The sequence below is a fragment of the Echiichthys vipera genome (genome assembly GCF_963691815.1).
Source record: "Echiichthys vipera genome assembly, chromosome: 2".
NCBI classification, from domain to species: domain Eukaryota; kingdom Metazoa; phylum Chordata; class Actinopteri; order Perciformes; family Trachinidae; genus Echiichthys; species Echiichthys vipera.
This window is the reverse complement of record NC_139827.1, coordinates 10,446,865-10,467,754: the sequence shown is the minus strand read 5'-3', so window position 1 is coordinate 10,467,754 and position 20,890 is coordinate 10,446,865. Positions and strand designations below refer to the sequence as shown.

The 20,890-nt window shown below is 41.2% G+C and overlaps 1 protein-coding gene across 1 annotated transcript in view; it reads right to left on the bottom strand.

Moving 5' to 3' along the window:
* Positions 1–20,890, bottom strand: part of lrba (LPS-responsive vesicle trafficking, beach and anchor containing) — a 196,666-nt gene that overhangs the window by 22,985 nt on the left and 152,791 nt on the right. Inside the window, 2 exon segments of the mRNA XM_083933277.1 lie at positions 4,136–4,303; positions 19,025–19,177. Coding sequence (XP_083789403.1) covers positions 4,136–4,303; positions 19,025–19,177 — 321 coding nt within the window.

Sequence of the window (20,890 nt, the reverse complement as noted above, 5' to 3'; positions counted from 1 at the left end):
GTGCTAAGCCAAAACAGCATTTACTGTATGTTGACCTAAACACATGCATGTGTGCAAGCATACTAGTTTTGACAGAGATGCTTCCATGATCCACAATCATGCGGTGTATGGAGACTGGTGCGTTACACAAATAAATGTTTTAAACAAGAGCCCTCTGTTCAATAAGTGATATCAGGGATCGCATTTGTACATGACCTCATTACTGATCATGACTGAGAATCTTTTCCATCTCCCCCACAGTCAATCTGTTATTGAGAGGACACCAGTGCATCATTCAAGGTCAAAGTGCCTCCCCTCTCCTCTGCCTATAGAGCGGAGCATTTTGCTTAAGCTAATGTGAGGAAGAGACTCCTCAAGACCAGTCAACCTATCTTCATTAAGTTCAGCTCTGACATTTATGAGGCTGTGGAACGTTGGAAAGTGGCCGAGTCTAGGTCAGCATGTCCTATCCTTATATGCCAATGCAATGCTCAGATGATTATATGAGGGGGCATCCACAAGGCCAATCTCTTTTGGGGGCGCTGGCCCGTGTCTGATGAAGGTTTTCTATATTCTATACATTTAAATGGCTGAGACGCCCTCGGCTCAGATGTCCCAACCTGCTTTTTGATTTACTCAGCCACTTGACAAGATGGATCTCCATGTAAAACACGCTGCTTTTATGCAAATCACCCCAACAACATGCACTCTATGAATAGAATAAAAATAATAACTACAATGGCCTTGTGTTGCTGACAAGCAGTGTGGCGGGACACTGTCTCTTTGACTTTATATGTTCATTCTCATAAAAAATTATTTTTATGAAATATGATTAAATACAGTGAAGGGTATCCAAAGAAAATAAACTAGTGGGCTCAGTGTTTGGTAAGTGGGTTTGGCTGAATGTCAAAGCAGGTTCACTCGCGTGGGTATATTTCCCGTCTTCTGCCGTATTACGCAAACGCTGTACAATTCAGACAGGGCTCTGTGTTTTGTCGCTGGTGTGAGAGGCTGTGGGATTTTCCGTAATCACATGTGAAAGAGGGGAAGCCCTGTACAACGATGAGAAGGCAACACAGGGTGAGTTTCTCTTAAAACATTGAGAGGCAACACAGATGTGCATGCATGCCATGCACATGCATACACATGAACGTATCTGCAGACGAACAGCAGTTCTCTTAGAAAGAGAGGGGGGTACGTTTTGACTTGCGGCGGAGGCAGGACAGGAAGTAATCATGGTTTTGAAAAACACAGCAGTGGTCTCCACAACATTCCCTAATCTGTGCTGAGATATTCCAAACTCTCCCCCAGAACTGAAATGTACACACAAACACACGACCGTGTGCATTTATGCTGATGAGCACACATAAATATACAAAGGCATACACATGCCAATGGATGAATGTATACATACACATGTGTATGTCCAAACATATCAAGGTATGATCTATACAAAGTGTGTGTGTGTGTGTCTGTCTGTGTGTGTGTGTGTGTGTGTGTGTGTGTGTGTGTGTGTGTGTGTGTGTGTGTGTGTGTGTGTGTGTGTGTGTGTGTGTGTGTGTGTGTGTGTGTCGGTGTGTGCGTGTGTGTGTGTGTGTGGTTGGGGTGGGTGGAAGTTAGCAGCTGCCAGGAATACAAAACTCTGTGCCCCAATCTACTACCTTTTCTGGCCCAAACATACACCCACAAACATGCGTCTGTGACCCACCCCCCTGACAATGAACAGCCCCAGGGCTTGTCCTAATGCAGCCTAGCCTGGCCCAGACCACAGCTCAGGCTGAAACAGTTGTCACTCAGTAATGGCAGACTCTTGGGACATTTTCAGACCCAAAGCCCTCAGCCACCCCCAGCGCCCGGCCATGACGAGGCCCAGGCCTGGAACTCCATTTCCACCTTCCACACAGACAGGCCTTGCTTCCTTCCGTACAAACACAGTTGAAGGAGAGCCTTGGCTTAGCTCACAGGGATAACACTACTTTGGTTTATTTAACTAATTAAAGCGCTCAGACTGGGTGTTTTCAAAAGGTGAAAGTCAGCAGATTAGACTCACAGCATCAGAGAGGAAGCGAGGAGGAGAAACCAACAAACTCTTTTCCTCTCTAGGGAGTGGAACAAACTTTGTTGCTTTATTCACATTTGAAATAAACCTATGCTGAAATTATTACATTTGCAACTACATGTAACAATTTGAAGTTCAATATGGAACTTTGTGTTAAACATTGAATTTGTGATCTTTTACAACATCAGTATGATTTTCAATTAAACTGTGTGTTGTTTTAAAATCAATGTAAACAAACAACACCCTATGGGTTCCATAAAAGTTGATGTCAGCTTAATTTAAAGAGCAAAACAAAAGCATGATTTTCTTTGATTTGTGCAGCAGATTTCTCATAAAATCCAACCCAGTGCACGCAATATAATCACTACTGGGGGCTAGTTTATTCATTATTAATACTAATGTCAAACTACTATTTTTTAAAAGATTTATAAAAATGAATATCCTATATACAATATATATAGCATATCTAAGATCTGCATTCCTGCAGTGATAAGCAGGAGTTTTCTATTTAATAACACTCAAATCACATGCACCTGCCTCAGATGGCGTCCTGCATGGGTGAGGATTTATCCACCCTATTCACCGGAACAGCTTGGCAGAAATAGTGGTCTACCAGTGATCCAATTTTGTGGTTGTGTGTCAACCAGAAGAATGGGTAATGGGCTAAATGTGGAAATAGCCAGTGCGCCCTGGTAATGAATCTGCATGTGCGTCCGTGTTTGTGTGTTCATGTGTGTGTGTGTGTGTGTGTGTTCGTGTGTGTGTGTGTGTGTGTGTGTGTGTATGTGTGTGTATGTGTGTGTGTGTGTGTGTGTGTGTGTGTGTGTGTGTGTGTGTGTGTGTGTGTGTGTGTGTGTGTGTGTGTGTGTGTGTGTGTGTGTGTGTGTGTGTGTGTGGTGTGTGTGTGTGTGTCTGTGTGGCTAAAGGCCAAAGCACATCTGGATGGGAATTAGGGTGAATGAGGAGATAAATCAATGATCTATCCCGAGTGTCCGTGATGCTCCAGTCACTGAGCATGAAGGGCAGCAGAACAGTGGAGACAAAAGGCTGTTTGGTCGCGTGATATAATCTGAACTCATCTCTTCTCAATGCTGTAAGGACCTTTGCTTAAAGGATAAATCTGCTTTATTACAACTTGGGTCTCTTTTTTTATTGTTTTGTCCATCATTCCTATTGGCACGGCATGAATCTAAGGCAGTCAGACAATTACACAGTTTTAAACAAACCCCAAGGTTGGCCACTTTCAGTCTCACTTAAAAATAAAGTGGTTAAGATAGCAATGTCACTGTGTTTCGAGATCTCGACTATTACTTCTGTAAGTGAACTGATCTTATAGCCAATTAAAATTATGGCCAAAACTAGGAAAATAAGAACACGTTGTGATTAAGTGGAATCGTCCTTTAGGAAGAAACCTTGTATGAAGCCTCGTGATTATATTCAGCTGAAAATAAAAATAGAACATGCGCCACTTTTGGCAACACAACTAAGACATCAAAAAGGCTGACGGGAGCAAGGTCAATTGGTCTGCTGCTGGCTAGTTGCCTTTTACTGCAGATTGGTGAAGTTGTCAGGCCTGCGTTTGGCAGTGGGCAAGCTAGCTGTGTTTCTCTTTCCAGCACTGTGTTTTGTGTGGTTGGTTTCCGATGGTGTACTGTAGCTTGTGTGTGCAGCAGTTCAAAGTGAGGGGGGAGATGAATAATGAATGAAAGCCAAGAAGGAGGCTTTAAGGCGTTAAAGTGGAATACTTGGTGGAGTGCTTTCAAAAGGTATCACACGGGGGAAAGGCTTTGCTCAGCAATGCCTGCCAGTAGATTGTTAGCTTAGCTCTCCCATGCCATTCCACAACCAATTTAACATGGCTAATGGCATCAAAAATATCCCTGAAATACAGATGCACTAAATGGACAGATGCTTTTATAATAAAGTCAGATTAAGCATCCATTTGAGAGCGCTAACGCTCAAGTGTACTTACTGTAATATGCTGTTTTTCCCCTTACTCAGCATGATCTGCTAAGGGGGTTAATTCAGTCGTGGAGTACATACAGCAAATGTGTATTAAAATGTGTGTATATGTGCTGTATTGTGTTTCAGCCTCACCTCTCTGAGCATAGGGTCGTTGATGGAGCTGAGGTTGACTGCACCTTCGTAGGTCAGATAATAGAAAACATTGAGGGCTCTGGTGGCTTCAGGTCCCTGCTGCTTGTAGCCAAAGATCAGATCGATCCACTGGTGTAGCTGGCAGGATACAAACTCACTCTCCAGAGCCTGTAAATGAAGGCGAGGCAAAAGGATTATGAACGTTGTAAATGTCAACAGATGCAGAACATTTACACACCATACTACCACCAAACATGTTCCTCATCTCATTACAGAACAGCAGTTATCACTAATGCCCCTCAAATATGAATTCCTCAGAGTAAGAGGAATATCCTTCTAATTGTTTCTGTGACAGAATTTGCCAATGATTTCTATAATGAGCAGAAAGCAGAGTAAATCCATATCTGATCATATGGGAACATCAAAACATTAAAGGACTCTTGTAGTTCATTAGGGAGCCATTTTACTCTCCCTCTTTGTTCTTTTCTCTACTGGTTGTGGGTGGATAAGAGCACCGTGTTGCTCTCCTGCAGACGTCTCTGCATCGGCATAACGCTGAGACACAAGCCGTTTTCTCTCCTCATTAGCCGGCAAAGGAGGGAACAAACATTTATGGTTTCCTCATAAAAACAGGCAATTGTGTTAATTTGTGTAAAGCTGTCGCCTCACAAAAGCCCTCTAAACACGACCAAATTAGAATGAGGCAGTCCTTGATTGTCATTGCTGCCTTGTGTCACATTAATTTGTGACAAAACATTAGCCTGTGCTACACTTAAATGGCAATTTATATCATTTAAATTTTTACTGCAGAGACCGGCGCATCCCTCACTTAAATGTGACTTTCTGACAGCTCATTCTGCACCTAATTCTTCCCCACTCTCATAATTACAACTTTCAATCAGGGAGGAAAGCCCGGGTTTATAAAGAGGATGCCTTGTGCGGTTGAGGTATGATGATGGTTTAACTGCAACTTGAATAAGGACCGAATTTGCTGCAGTCGCATATTCCATAACCTGACCTGATGAGAAGCTTAACAATATGAACATTGTGTGGATAACACAACAATAGGAATCATTACATTGGTTTCCAGAAAAAAGAAAACACTCGGCAGACAAATATAATTTGAAAAAGGTTTTCCCGATGTGGAAAAATAAACATTAACTAGGGCTGAGCATTACATGTCAATAACGAAATATGTCTTTAGCCCAATGTAGAAAGAGCATTATCATTCGCATATCACAAAGCTATTAGAAAACATTGATTTGTTTCGATAGCCTTCTTCTATTAACATGCACCACATGCAACACACACACATGGTTATATATATATATATACATATACATATACATATATATATATATATATGCGTGTGTGTTGCATGTGGTGCATGTTATTTGTAGTGCGTGTTATTTGTTTTGAGACCATCCAACCCTGGGCAGGTTAAATGGTTAACCACACCTTTAATTACAGAGTAAGCTAATCTATGGTTCAGAGTCAGTGTTTAGAGGTTATTCTAAAGCACTGTGTATCAAAAATCATTGTTACAAAACTGGCACTGAATCTCTAATCAGATGGAAATTCCTGTTACATATTTTCATGGGAGTTAGTTCTTAATATAAATCAGAAATTTGCTTTTTTGTTATTTTATCAATCTATATTTTTATTATGTCAGCAAAAATCTATAGTTGCTGTAACTGTGCAGACTTCAGGTTAATTTTCTTTTTTGTCCTAGCTCTAGAAGTAATTGTTGTTTACTTGACGTTTATGATCATTACACACACTGGTATTTTGGACATGCCCCACTTCGATACAATCCCTGCTCAGAGCTTTAGAGTTGACAAAGTCAGCAGATGGAGAGAGATCTTTCTATTCTTTTGCCCTTTGTGTGACTCACTTGACAGCATTTTCTATTAAGAACTGAACTACGGGGTAATGCTAAAACAAAACTTAGCTAACATCTAGTATTAAAATAAAACAGAACACCCCTAGAGTCTTACGCAGTCTAGACTACACGTCTGTTCATCCCTCTGGCATCAGCATATTCTGTTGTTGTGAGTGTTAAGTGTGTTAAGGCTTGTGTCAGAAGGCAATCCTCCTTATTAATGATACATTATAAACCAGGGAAACCTTTTTATTCAAACTAACTTTAATAGCAGGATGAGTGGGGTTCAACTGTGTGTCTGTCTGTGTGTGTGTGTGTGTGTGTGTGTTTGTGTGTGTGTGTGAGAGAGAGAGATCAGTTCATTATGCGCTAGGATTGACCTTTGACGGGCCTTGCTCCCCTGTTTCTAAGACTAAAGCTGGGCCTGATGGGCATTTAATGTGCACTGCAATCTACTGTCAATCAGCATGGGGAAACAAAGACCAGCCATGTTATTGCAGCTCCCTCTCAAGAGGCCCGCCTTTATGGAAATCACTTGCATATACCATTTGCAGAGGGAGACAGACAGAAAAACTGAGAGTGTGCAGATGAGTGTTGTCAGTGCTGTGTTGGCATTGTAAGTGTAATCTGAGTATTATTGTAATTGTTTGGTCTATCTGACAAAAGGCTTAGCAGAACTCTGTGACTGATGTCTATGTGTAGGAATTTAACCTCAGCGGATCTCAGAGATTCAAAGAATATCTGCCTCCGCCTGTGGGGGAACTGCCTTGATCATGGTTCTTCAAAGCTCTTTCAAGAAGTACAAAGTGTTATCTCACTACTCAGACAACTATCGGGTTGGGATGGAAGATAACGGAGAGCTATATGTTAGGGGGGTGAGACAATATCGATACACTTGAGTATCGCAATATGTTGAAAACGCATCGATTTTTAAGGGGACCGTACTCGGGGGACCGTACTCGACACTCAGAACATAAATATAGCAGCAAACAACTCTTTTCATGATATACAGTCCTGCTGTGTGGGCATGAATGAAAACACCAAAACCAATAACAATATCATCTTCCAAACAAGTATCCTAATGTAGATTATTCCTCTGTGTCAACCTCCATTTTTATCCAATAAAAAAAACCATCAGTGAGCAACTGCACTGGGTAACATTTTCCTTAATAACCCTGAACAGGGGCATTGTAGTTTATTTTGAGTCACCGTCCTCACTAGCGCTCCAAAGACAGCTGAAAATAGTCCCCACCAATTACATTATTTACTCCCTTTTGAGCACCATTTGCTAAACTTCAGCACCGAGTTGCTTCGGGAATTTAGTTCACCTTTTTTTTTTTATCAAACAATTTTACATACATGTGACCTGTTTTCAAAGCTTTACGAGGGAACAAAATATAGAATATCACCAGTCCTAAGATTTATTTATGCCCCTTTAATACATGAAAATATAAATGTTTATTTCAAATGATATAACCGTCCCTGCCCACACACGTTCATGCGCCCTTTATGTTGACATAGATGTCCAGCAATAAATCCGCTCGAGGGCATCTCAGAGTCAAAAGTTTTTGGCAACAGACGTAGTAACGGTGAAGGAGGCCGTAATAATGCAACTCTTGAGAAAGATGCAAAAGAGTGGGCAGCACTGTAGATGGTGATATTCTGTGAGGCCATTAAATATATCATAGAGATAGAAAAACTTTTCTGTTTCTATGAAATACATCACCATTCTGTTCCACCATTTTAAAAATGTATTTGTCGTGTCCTATGGTCGTGTCTAGCTTGAACTATCGGCTACACTGCCCCCCCCACGATTTCCAGGGTTTCGCCTGTATCTGTAAGCTTTCAAAAACATAAAGAATCACAGATGAAATGAAAACAGAATACAGACAAAAGGCTATGTCAGTTTCTGTTTCTAACGTTGAGAATGCATGAGCCTTTATACTTATGTCACAATACCCCACTACATCTGCAAATACAGAAAAATAGCAATTTAGTAATTCAATTTCTATTACACACATGTGAGAGTTGTGAATCAACAATGGCATCAATTGTTCAACTCTACTATCCAGAAGACTGCATGTGAGGGATTTAGGCTACTTGATGGACAAGCAGAAAGTACAGTACAGAAAATAGGCATGTACTGACAAGCCATTAACAATGCTCCAGGTGAGCAGGTGTAGAAACATCTTCTATAGTGCCACACAGTGGAAATAGTATGACAGAAGGTTGGGGTAGATAGCAGATTCCTGAGGTGGGATCTGGTGCCACTTCAGGAGAACCAGGCAGGATTATTGATGGGCCAATTAGCAGCCAGTGTGTGTGTCATCCCCATCCACAGGGGACTCTCTGATAATTAATGAATAATTTAGCATGCCTTTATGTAAATGCTGATAGGGGGTAGAAGTCACTGCAATCCCACATTTCTATTGTTAAGGATTTGACAAAGCACACCTTTGAAGCACAGCAGGCTACCCTTTGTTGTGTGCTGTGACTTGTTTCCAATGGCAACAATAATTTGGAATATTTTCCTATGTAAGAAGATGTAATCATTTACCTTAATCACTTTTTCGCCCTTCAAAGCACACAAGTATTCAGATCTCTAATTTCTCCTCTTGATCTTAATGCTTATTTTGCTTGTCTGCCAGTTTACAGGGCTTTGATAATTAACATGCCTTTTCTAAGAGTAAGTCTCAGATTACATTAATTCTTTGCTTTTTTTAAAACATCTGTAGCTGGAGTGTGAATTTAAAGGCGCGCGCGCACGCACGCACGCACACGCACACGCACACGCACACACACACACACACACACACACACACACACACACACACACACACACACACACACACACACACACACACACACACACACACACACACACACACACACACACACACACACACACACACACACACACACACGACAGAATGACAGTTTGACTATGTGTCTGTCAATATGTTACTCCTTAGAAGCAGATATACTCTAGACCGAGAACCTAAAGACATGCTATCCTTATTTGAGACGTCAGACTGGAGACACCAAATGATTGCAATTAACCACCTGGTGGACATTAAACCAGGATTACACAAGAGTCCTGAGGAGAATGCTTTTTCTGCTTGGAAGTGCAATTTATTTTGATCCCTTTTTTCTTTTTACTTCACTTTGGACTTCTTTTAGTGGTTTCTTTGCTCAAAAGTAAAAGTGTCTGTCCGTGCTACAGGTCTGGGCCTATCAGTGAAGTTTCTGTGCCTCGCTGTGGTTTGTGGTTAGCTTTATGGTCTGGATTGAGCTGGATTTCACTTCGGCTTTAACGAGGTGACACTGAACGCTCTCCGCCTTCCCTCATTGGCCCTAAAAAACCCTTTTAAGGACTTATGGAGAGCTGTCTGTAAGGATGTTAGAATGTCACTTAACAAATCAATCCACTCATTTGCATGCCAAAGGTGGTGCGAGCGTACGCGCATTTGCCCGCGCGTGTTACTGATAGTGTGGGTGTGTAATCGAATACACATGCTGTATGCAGTGTTGTCAGCAGCAGGCTGTTTTCTTTTGTATCGATTACAGATAAATAAAGCTTGATAAACACTTGTCAGGTCTGTATATACTGAAATGACTGTTTAAGAACATGCTGATCAAAACATCCTGAAAAACCACATTCAGTGTAAGCGACAGTGAAACATCATGCATTTTCACATGGGAAAAATGACGCTGCAAGAGCACAGAATCAACCTTTAAATAAAGTGTTTGTTTCGTGTATTGTTTTCTTATTGTGCATTTTATGAATTTGAAGTATTACATTTCGGCAAATCTGTGTTTCCAAGAAAACCCAACATTATCCTTAGCGGAGTCTATTCTTCTTTCTTTAATACAAGTTGATTATCTCTTGTTTCAATTCTCTTTTCTTCCTCCAAGTTCAACAGCCCCCTTTCATTTTCCCTTCTACTTATTCTCTCACTCTTAGCGCTATTCCCTTTTCCCCCCCTCCTGCTCTTTCTTTAAGTCATCTGATCCTTTGGATCAACTCCTCTGGAGTTGCCTTGCCCTGAGGTTGACAAGCACTCTGATTAAAGGGCTTATTAGCTCGCTGTAAATGAGAAGCCGATTGTCATTTTGAAGCAGGCAGAGGAAGCCTGTTGCCAGCCAGGGGAGAGGGGGGCCCCCCCAACATGGATGAGGAGAGAAAAAAAAGCAATGGATGACGTAAGGAATGAGAGCCTTGGAGCAGCCACACAGCTAACAAACCATTTCCTTTATTCCCATATTCACACACATCAAGAGAACCCCAGATGGGTTGTGTGCGTTACTCCAGTCCCCCCTCCTTCCTGCTCCACTAATTAGACAGGTCACAACTGTGAGAGTTCTGGCTATGGGTCAACGGAGGCACTCGCTGGCAAGTGGAACCTGAAACTCTAACCCTAACTCCCTCTCCTACTCACTCCTCCCGTCCCTCTTATTATCCCTAACCCACTTGAAAAGCAAGAATATCATGTTATGGGGGGAAAGAAGCAGAATGAGCAGTGATTGGGAAAGTATCTCCCCAAAACAAACATGTCATGGTGGATTTGGTCTTAGTCAGACAAATGGCGTTGTGTAGACTGCAAAAGTGGTCCAATTTACAGCACAGACAAAGGGGTAAACAATACTGATTGAGAAGTAAATGGATGAAGCAAATGGAGCTGACTCAAGCTCAGAGGGAAAGTAATACTGTGGTTGTTCTTCGCTTTTTGAGCTTTTAGTTAATGTTTGATCATGACAAACAATATGATGCAGCACAACATAAATATAATATTGTGTGAAAGTGGACACAAAGCCTGGTTACCGGAAATTTAAAAAAATATTTTGAAGAAAATATCTTGACAGGCAAGAATCTAGAGAAAACATCTACGATGAGAAAATGGCTATTTCACAAATGTCTACTATAATCGCAACAACAGCTAACAAGCACCTGCAGAGAACCCAACCATCTGTCCGCCTCCTTACAGGGAGGCTAACAAGCTAGCAAATACATCACCAGAGCCATAAGACATATCCACAATAGGATGAAGTGAGTAAAAGCTAAGTCAACAGTCAGAGCTGATTAAACACAGGGCCACTGAAGAAGGCTTCGGAGCGTGCTGAATGAGGGACTATTTGGATAGCTGTTGAGGAGCATTGTTTTCTCAGATGATTATGGAGTCTGCTGGAGGACCGGACGGTCTCTCAGCACAGAGTGGAGATGATTAGGATGAATGACTCGACTGATCAGCTTGAGTGTAGTTACCCTTCAAGGAGAGGTTATTAGGGTGCTGGGTTATGTGGACCTGCAGCTTGTCAGTGTGTGTTTCTCTATGTGTGTGTTTCTGTGTGTGTGTGCGTGTGTGTGTGTGTGTGTGTGTGTGTGTGTGTGTGTGTGTGTGTGTGTGTGTGTGTGTGTGTGTGTGTGTGTGTGTGTGTGTGTGTGTGTGTGTGTGTGTGTGTGTGTGTGTGTGTGTGTGTGTGTGTGTGTGTGTGTGTGTGTGTGTGGGCATGTATGGGACAAAAGGAAATATGTCTGACCCTTAAAAGGAAAAGGCATCCCAAAAAAATGAGCACACTAATGTAACAATGTAACAATAATGGAACATTTTCAGTGATTTGTACACCACACACAATCAATTAATTAGAAAATGAAATATTCCTTTGTTGTAGTCCTAGCATATAATAATAAATATTTACATATTGTGTTCATATGCAACAGAATGCTGTTTTTGGCGATAACTCAACACATCATTAATTAACCCTCTGAATCATATTGTGATATTATCATATCCTCTACCAAACAGAGACTGTGGAGATGCTGCAGCAGTGCAGCGTGATAATTAATTGAACCAAAATGTTAAAAAGTACAGATAAAAGAACTGGTAGTGTCCAAGCTTATTAATACTACGGTCTTTAATAATTTAGCCCCGGGGCCAGATTAGTACCAGGTTTCGTTACCCATCCCACCTTATCATTGCACAAATTTATGTCCAAATTAATATTCTAACTAGCTGTCACTAAAAGTTAACAACATAAGTTTGTTTCTGTTTCAAGCATACAGTATGAAGAGTTTGATGCATGGTGGAACTTGGTTTATTGCTTTCCAATCGAATACATTTTTAGAAATCCATACAGTCAAATCGGTCAAATTTTATTAAAAACATACTGTTTTTTCATGTCACTAAGCTCTTATTTTCTTGCAGTTACATGCCTTTTGATAGAAGATATAATATAACTGTTGCTGTTGATGATTGACTGAACACATAGCATAGATGACAACCCAGATGTCCATTGCTGAAGTGAACAAGTGTGAAAACAGGCACAAAAAGCATCTCAGTAGACTTTGGCAGAAGTAAAATAAGTAAAAGAGTGGAGGAGTGCTGGAAAAAGGAGACGGACAACATTAGTGAGTGAGTATGTCAGCAGCAGTAGATCATCCCATTTCTCAGGCTCTCATCGGCCTCCTCCATTACGTCATTGAAGAGGAAGATGAAGAAGAGGAAGGAGGACAGGGAAGAGAGGGAGGCAGAGGAGAAGGGGGGACAGCTCGTAAAACACTGAGCACACAGTAAACATGTCTGCCCTAATGCATGACAATACCCCTACAGTGAGCGCTGCCTGACATTAGCCAGATAACCCCCCTATACCCCACGTGCTAGTTCCCATCCAACAACAAGGCTTTCAGAGGAGACACCAGGGGAATAGATTAGCGCTAGGCTAACATGGTAAACTGTGTTCTGTTACGTGAGGCCATACTGGGCCGACGTGAAGATTTTCACTCACTCAGTCATTCACAAGTGCGTAAGTATATCTTAGTGGTTAGTGACTGGTCCTTGCAGTGGTTTACCTCAGCTCACACATGAATTCCCATCGGGTTCCTGTGAGGATAAGATGTGGAGGCTGGTGGGAACGGCATTATGGGCGTTCCAACAGCTGTCTGATCAGACAGTATGGTGTGGAGGAGAGGTGAAGGTAAACAGCCATGATCTTTGACTTTGTGTAGCTGGTGGTCTGAGCTCGGGGGCTATCATGTCTGGCTATGTGTCTTGTGGAGGAAAAAAAGTGGGACTCGCCTTTGTCTTCTGTACTCAATGACTTTCTTTCCTCCGCCAAGAAGGTTATGTTTCGGCTCAGATTGACGGTTTGATTGTTTTGCTGTCTGTCAGCAGGATTACAGAAAAACTACTGGATCGATTTTCATGAAACTTGGGGGAAGGTTGTAGCATGGGCCAAGGAATAATCCATTACATTGTGGAGTGGATCAGAAGTATTTGGCAGATACAAAAACTATTTTTCACTTTTGTTAATATTGCAAGATTTGTGCTGTAATCTGAAAAAAATATCTGTATTAACAATTTCAAATAGGGAATGCCTTGGCAGAGGTCTGCACTCTCTGCCCTTTTCGTTCTTAATGTTTAAAGCTTTGGCCACAAAACTCTTGTAAATTATCTTACCAGATAGTTAATAGCACCCAAAACACGCCATATCCCCTTCCTTGATCATAAACTGGTAGGAGAAAGGACTGTCTGATGACATAGTTTCTGTAAGTGTGAATGGCTGTCAGCATATAAATCTGACAAAGTTCAGAAAAAGACTTTCAAAGACACTGATAGTGTGAGTATATGAGGTTTAGGGGGGGGGGGGTAAAGGTGATTTGGCTCATATTAATATGACATCTGTCTGTTAGCACTGAACAAGGCAAGATTACTGTGGGGTGAGCACATTAACAGCTGTAAGATCAAGTGTGAGACTCGCCATCATAGTTCAAAGGGAAAATTAGAAGACTGATTTCAGAGAGAACTTTCATCTAAAGTTATAAACTGCAGATACACCACAAAAACACATACATACCCTAATATATTAAAGGCTAACAACAATTGCCTCCTGGCACATTAAAAATAAACAGGAGAACATTGACCTCAAGATGTTCGGCTGCCTCTCGAAAAAAGTCTAATATTAACTTGCTATTTAACCCAGTTTGATCGGCAAAGTCCTGAGAAACTTTTTATATATTCCCTTTCTTCATCCTATATTGTCATTTTTCACCACTCAGATACACTGAAATAAAATGTGTCCTTTTCATCAAACCCATCCTGTACACTAGCTCCCAGGGATCAGTACCCAAGTACCCTAATACCTAAAGCAGCAGAAGGTCTTTTCTCTATAAAACACTCAATGGCACCATGATGAAAATGGAGCACTTTTAAAGAATCACACAAGTGACGTTGGTGTCACTCAGTTGGCTTGGCCCATTCAACAAGAGGAAAGTCCTCTTACTGTGAGGGCACTTCAACTGATGTCTCTGTCACTGCTTTGAGTGAGCCGATGCTTTAAAAGGGGAAAAAGGCCAAAAGTAATGTGCCGCCTGTCTCTCCCATGTGTGTGGTTTGCAGGTCTGTCAGCAGCATTTCAAGAGTACAGATGACTAAAGGGAATCAAACATGTGAACTATGTAGCAGCATATGGGCCCTGCAGAGTTTCAATGGGTGAGATGGTGATTGTACCACAACTTCCACAGAAGAGAAATGGGCAGTCTTTGTTGTCAGTTATGATTGGCCAAATCCGTGTTAGGAATAGAAAGATACCAGTTGCCTCAAAACAGATCAGATGCAGGACATCTGTGAGAAGCCATATTGGTCATTCAATCATCTAGAACAATATTTGTTTGACTATGAATATTTAATAACTGTTGTTATATTTAAAAAAAATGAAAATTTGGAAGTCTAGAAGCTTTACTGTTGAGGGACTATTATGCTAATTTATGCTTAATTTCAGGTTTATGTTTGTATTTTGGGCTTCTACTAGAATATATTTTGCTTTATTGTTAAAAAATCTATATTTTTTTATATTTCATACTCATGTATCTCTTGAAGAAGCCCAGTCTACTCAGATTTGTCAATGTTAACAGGTCTTCAGCATCTGCGCTCTACACAGGAATGACTGTAAAGGCTCTGTCGCAACACTTTCCACCAGTATATAGTATAGTTGTGACATCACAACCCTACAGAAGTCCCAACGTCTCATTTAAAGACACAGTTTCTGAATCCCAGCAATCCATGTGCATTTCCCTGTGGATTGAGAGTTTTGATATTTGCACAGTACATATATAGCATCTCTACCTGCTTGACATGGGAATTTCACTTTTACAATAGGGATTTTTAAACAATATAAGTTTAGGTGCTTTAATGTGCCAAATGTGTCTGAAACCTTAGTCTGCCATTAGACACAGTAGGAGATGATACTATAGAAGACTGTGGTTTAGGCTGCTCCATATCGGGATCTCCAGTGAAGCTTAGACACATGACAGCACAGGTAAACACTGATGAGCACAAAAATACACACACAAGTATCAACATACGATCACCTGCTATCACATAATGGTTAGCAGACCTGAGAAGTGAGATGTGGTCATATACAGTGGAATGTCAGAGAGGCTGACAGTGCCCAGAGACATGTAGTTATCTGGTGGAGGAGGGATCAAGTTCTTAACCTCTTCTTCGACCTCCTGGTAAAAACAACAAGCAGCCCCTGATCTCTGTGTCATGCCGCCTGAAGACCCGGTGTCTCTGCGTGTATGTGTGGGTTTGTGATGGGTCAAGAAAAAGGGAGTGTGCCTTTACAAGCAAGTATTTAAGTATACTATAGGCACTTTGGCGTAGTGAAGGTGCATGTTTTTAAGACACAGAGGTGCTTTGTCTCCAGTAAGTCTGTCTATAATCCAACCATTCCTAAACATGTCAAACCAAATGTTTTCAACTAAACTGGAGCCTTTGAGCCTTCAGTGTTGTGTAAGCCAGAGGTTAAACAACAATATGTGTAACCACACACTTGCAGTTCATCTGTTGCAATGGAGCACACTTTTTGTTAAACATTAGTGATGAACTATGACACCTCCAACACCAGAGCAATATAAACCAGGCTACAGTTTGAGGAAATGTTTATATCTTCAGCTGTATTTTTTTTATTACCAACCATGCAACTCTCACTCACAACAACAAAAACAAGCTGCCGTTTTGCACAGCAGTGCAATCCTTTACTGTGAGAGGCTTTTAATGGCCTTTCCAGATTGGGCCCTAATTAGCTGTTAATCATCTAGGACTCATAACCAGAGTGGAGACAGCAGGCATGTGTGTATTTGTAAGTGTGTGTTCATTTGTGTGTGTTTGCGTGTTCTCTCCTGCTGTCTATCCTTGTGTTGCGAGGCCATTAGCAGCAGACAAGCTAAAGAGAGCCAAACAGCCCATTAACTCCTTCAGTATTCCTCTCTCCTCTCCACCATGCTCATCTCTCTCCCAACAGTACCACAGTTGCCAGCTGACACCCTCTAATGCCAGCTATCTGTCACGACCAGAGACCTGTCCACCCACACATCCCTCCCTTTACCACAGCCTCAGCCGATTTTTTCCTTTATTCTTCCTGTCCACCCTCCTGCACTCTGGCTCTCTGATTTTGTCCGTACTTGTTTTGTAGTACTGTATGACTACTCTTCAAAAGACTAAATTTAAATACTATACTGTCAATGTACCATTAAATGATCAAAACCGATTTAATACAAATGCTGATTTTGGCATTACAAATCAACAATATATATGAATATATTAATGCCGGATCACAATTAAACATGGAAGGGATCATTCTGACATGACATAATAATTTTACTACCTACTACTATGCACTATGGTTATTGGTTTAGCAATGTAACAAACTAACAGACAATGTTTATGTGGTTACAAAGTAGATATTTGCAGTCCACGAATGGAACCCCAGAAAGCTCCTTTTTAACTGAGCTTGTTAAGTTTCTGTGCACCTACACCTGCCTGCTGGGCTCGGCTGCATGCTGGATCAATATCTCAATTTGCACACAGTGCAGTACAGAAAGAAACAAAACGAGAATGAAATGTTATCAGCATGAAAGCAGTAACCAGCAGGTAGCTGTGCATGAGAGTAGACCATTTGAATAAGTCTAAATTGCCTTTTCAGTGCTAAATTGGGCACAAAGGAAAGGACCAGAGGACATTGAGGGAGCAGAGGTAGATGAGACTGTTGCACTTAAAGTGGCAATAAAAAGCCGCTTTGAGCTTGTAGGAGCACAAAGCACATTAACGCACAGATAATTTCAGGTTGGTTTCTCCAGTGTTACTGTTTTGACTGATTTTTAGTGTAAACAATATCCAAATTGCAAATATTCTAAAAGGTGAGTAGGCTCTACTTCTGTACATTAAACAATATTTACTCAGGAGAGCTGTATTGAAGATGTGATATTACATTAACTACAAGGTAAGATGTTTTTTTTGTAGAAACATTACTACAATAAAAACATGACAATATATTGTATTTAGCAATTATTAGGTTAATTCTTTTAATAATGACTTTGATAATTAATTGGTTAATTGAGTCTGAAAATTGTAAAAATGCCCGACATAAGTCATTTTGTCTGACCAACAGTCCAAAACACAATGCGGCAAATATTCCCATTTTAGAAGGTGTATACAATGTATTTTTAAACCAACTAACTTTTTCTGCACAACATGACAGCAGTCAAGACTCAATTTTAGTTCAACATTGAAAAACAGCAAGCCGTCTCCAGAACAGGCTTCCCCTTGGTATATCCACCTTGGCCTAGACCATGCTGACAGCCAAAGAGGGAGAAGTGTGTGATTAATGATAGGGGCCTGGTCATATCAGCAGGCTGCTTAACAGACCCCACCACAAGACGACACAGGTCACAGAGCACACCCAGCCTCATCAGCACCCATTACTACTGTGGGCACACATCGCACAGGAAACAACATCTGTTTTCCCCCCCACAAACATTTTACTGAGAGGGAATGTGGCTTGAATTCAAAATGGAACAGACTGAGGACAAAATACAGGCATAATAACTTGCATTATAACCTATCTATGTATTGAATAGTATTTCATTTTCTTGTTTAACTCAAGCCTATTTATCCAGGATACAGATTTTCATTCACAAGAACAGAATGGCCGTTGAATATCAGTAAAAGTCTGTATGAAGTCAACAAGTTTTTGAAGTTAAAGGACTAAAAGTACAAATGAGAAGGTCCCTCCAGAAACACAGAACAGAAAACACGGAACAGAAATAATAAATCAATCTGGTGCTTTTTGACCTTTTGAAACAGAACAAGGTAATCTGATTGAAAGAGTTCCCTTAGTTTTTCAGCCTATATGTGTGTGTGTGTGTGTGTGTGTGTGTGTGTGTGTGTGTGTGTGTGTGTGTGTGTGTGTGTGTGTGTGTGTGTGTGTGTGTGTGCGTGCGTGCGTGCGTGCGTGCGTGCGTGCGTGCGTGCGTGCGTGTGTGTGCGTGCCCGTGTATGCACGTGTATGTTGGAGTCTTTGAAAAAAATTCAGTGACGGAAAGACATCAAACTTAATTTAATGTTTTATGTTTTTTATTTGTATTTTGGCTCCTGTGTGCGTGTGTGTGTGTGTGCGTGCGTGTGTGTGTGTTTGTGTATAGTAGAGGAGAGAAAATATGACAGCAAGTCTGACAACATCCGACATGCGCATACACTGAATATATATATATGTATATATATATATATATACTCTGCTCTGGGCTGAGAGTTTGTGAAGGGGAGATCAGAAACAGGATACCGCATCATCTCTCTGCACAAAAACACAGTTGCAGTCTTGCAACACGAGTGTGCACCAGATGTGTGTGTGGACACAGCGAGAGCAGAAAGAGAGATGGCGCGTTGGATAGCGATAGGAGGTGAGGTGATGTTGGATCACTTTGCAAACACAGCAATCTGAGAGCTGGGGCATGTCGGAGGAGCGGGAGGCTCAGGTAACAGGAAGAACTGTGAGACGATCAGGAAATAACACTGTCTCTTTGAATTAGCATTTCCAGCTGAAATAAGAGGGGCAGCAACCTCTGGCAAGATTTCACTTGGTCTGGGTTATGTGACATATGAGGCAGAAAATGTGTATCAGTGACACTTAATATTGATGCCTATAGAGTGTGTATGATGTGTGATGTTTCTTACCAGGCGATTGATGCGTACAAACTCCTCTGGGCTCTTGGCCCAAGGTGGTAGCTCCACATCGGAGACTACAGTTTTGTCGTCCATCACTCCCAAGTTGTAACTGTTGGCGTTGACAAACATCTCGGGGAGGTAGAAGAACTCTGGGATCAGCTCCTGTATGGATATAGGACAGAGACACATTTAAAATAAAGCTGACTATGGGATGTTTGAGAAACAGCAAAAGGCTTAGAGAAATCAGCGGCCAGCCTGAGTAAAGGGGTCAGATTAGGAAAGTAAGATCTGAATGTATCTAAGAGTATTAAGAAATGCTGACAAAGAAAAAAAAAGTATAAGTACAAGGAAAAACAGATGGGCAATCCGTGTATAAATCCAGCTCAACAGTGATTTAGAGATTGCTTTGTGTGTGTCTGTTACAACGGTTACACGGTGGAGTTTTCCAAATTGTACAATTATTCATGGTAATTACATTTCTGACTGCTTGTCTGTTGCTTGCATTTGTGCTTTTGTCACTACAGAAGATGTCAAAAACCTCTACACTGGTTGTGGTTTTTCACTACTCAGTATTCGTTCGCTATGTCTGTCCCCCTCCCCTCCATCTCCTTCTACAACAGCAGAAAAAGACAAAGTTAGTCAGCCAAATTCTTTCTTAACTACGATGATTTTGTTTGGCTGTCCCAAACAAGACAAAGTATTTTCAATCTGGCAGAAGAGATTGAACAGAAATGTAGTTATGACATGAGATGTAACCCCATATGTTTAGCCATTCGTCATTCTTAATAAAGCAGAACCTGCCACAATAAGAGTAAACATTCAAATTGAGCTTGAGTTTAGAAACATGTAGATAAATCCATACTACCCTCCAGGCCTACACTACTGTTTTTGTTGTTTGTCTGGATGAGGATGGACCAGGATGTCTCAATTCTTCGCTGCTTCATGTGTGTGTGTGTGTGTGTGTGTGTGTGTGTGTGTGTGTGTGTGTGTGTGTGTGTGTGTGTGTGTGTGTGTGTGTGTGTATGTGTGTGTGTGTGTGTGTGTTAATATATACTTTATAACGAAGCAAGGCTTCATTCCTTCCTGCATTGGGGAACATTTGTGCATAGACAATGTTCAATAGTAGTAATTATTCAGCTGAATAAAACTCGAACATCCTATTTCATGGGATGATTAGTTGATTGCTAGTTTCAAAATATAGACTCATTGACTGCATTTATTTTGGGTATTTGATGGTAACCCAGCTGTCTGTGAACGAACCTTGTATGACTAAAACTCCTGCTTGTACTCTCAAGAAAAGAAAGATGAAAACATGTCGACAGTCTGACATCAGAGAAGAACAGACCACCGCTAACATCAAGATGACACGTGTTAGTCTGTCAGGCACACAGCAATGATGACAACATGGCAGCATGCAAATACTCAATGCTAAAACTTGAGCCGGAGTAGCTGAGTCTGGTCACATGCAACATGATCTCTTAAAAAAATACAATCAAATATACTCAAATTAAACCATGATCATTTTTTGAGATAAGCTGCACAATACATCCACCTCTCATCAATGGGGGGAAAACATCCAATCAAATGAGCAAGCAAACACACAGGTTTAAAACAACACCGCACTTCCTCACTTCTGAAATCTCTTCACTCCACAAAACCTGACCTAAAACTAAAGGTCAGCCTCTTACCGAGGCCTACAGCTCACCCAGGTTCAGTGGCTGCAGCCTGCTGTAAATTTGAGCTGGAAGTGGCAGGATGCGCACACACACACACACACACACACACACACACACACACACACACACACACACACACACACACACACACACACACACACACACACACACACACACACACACACACACACACACACAC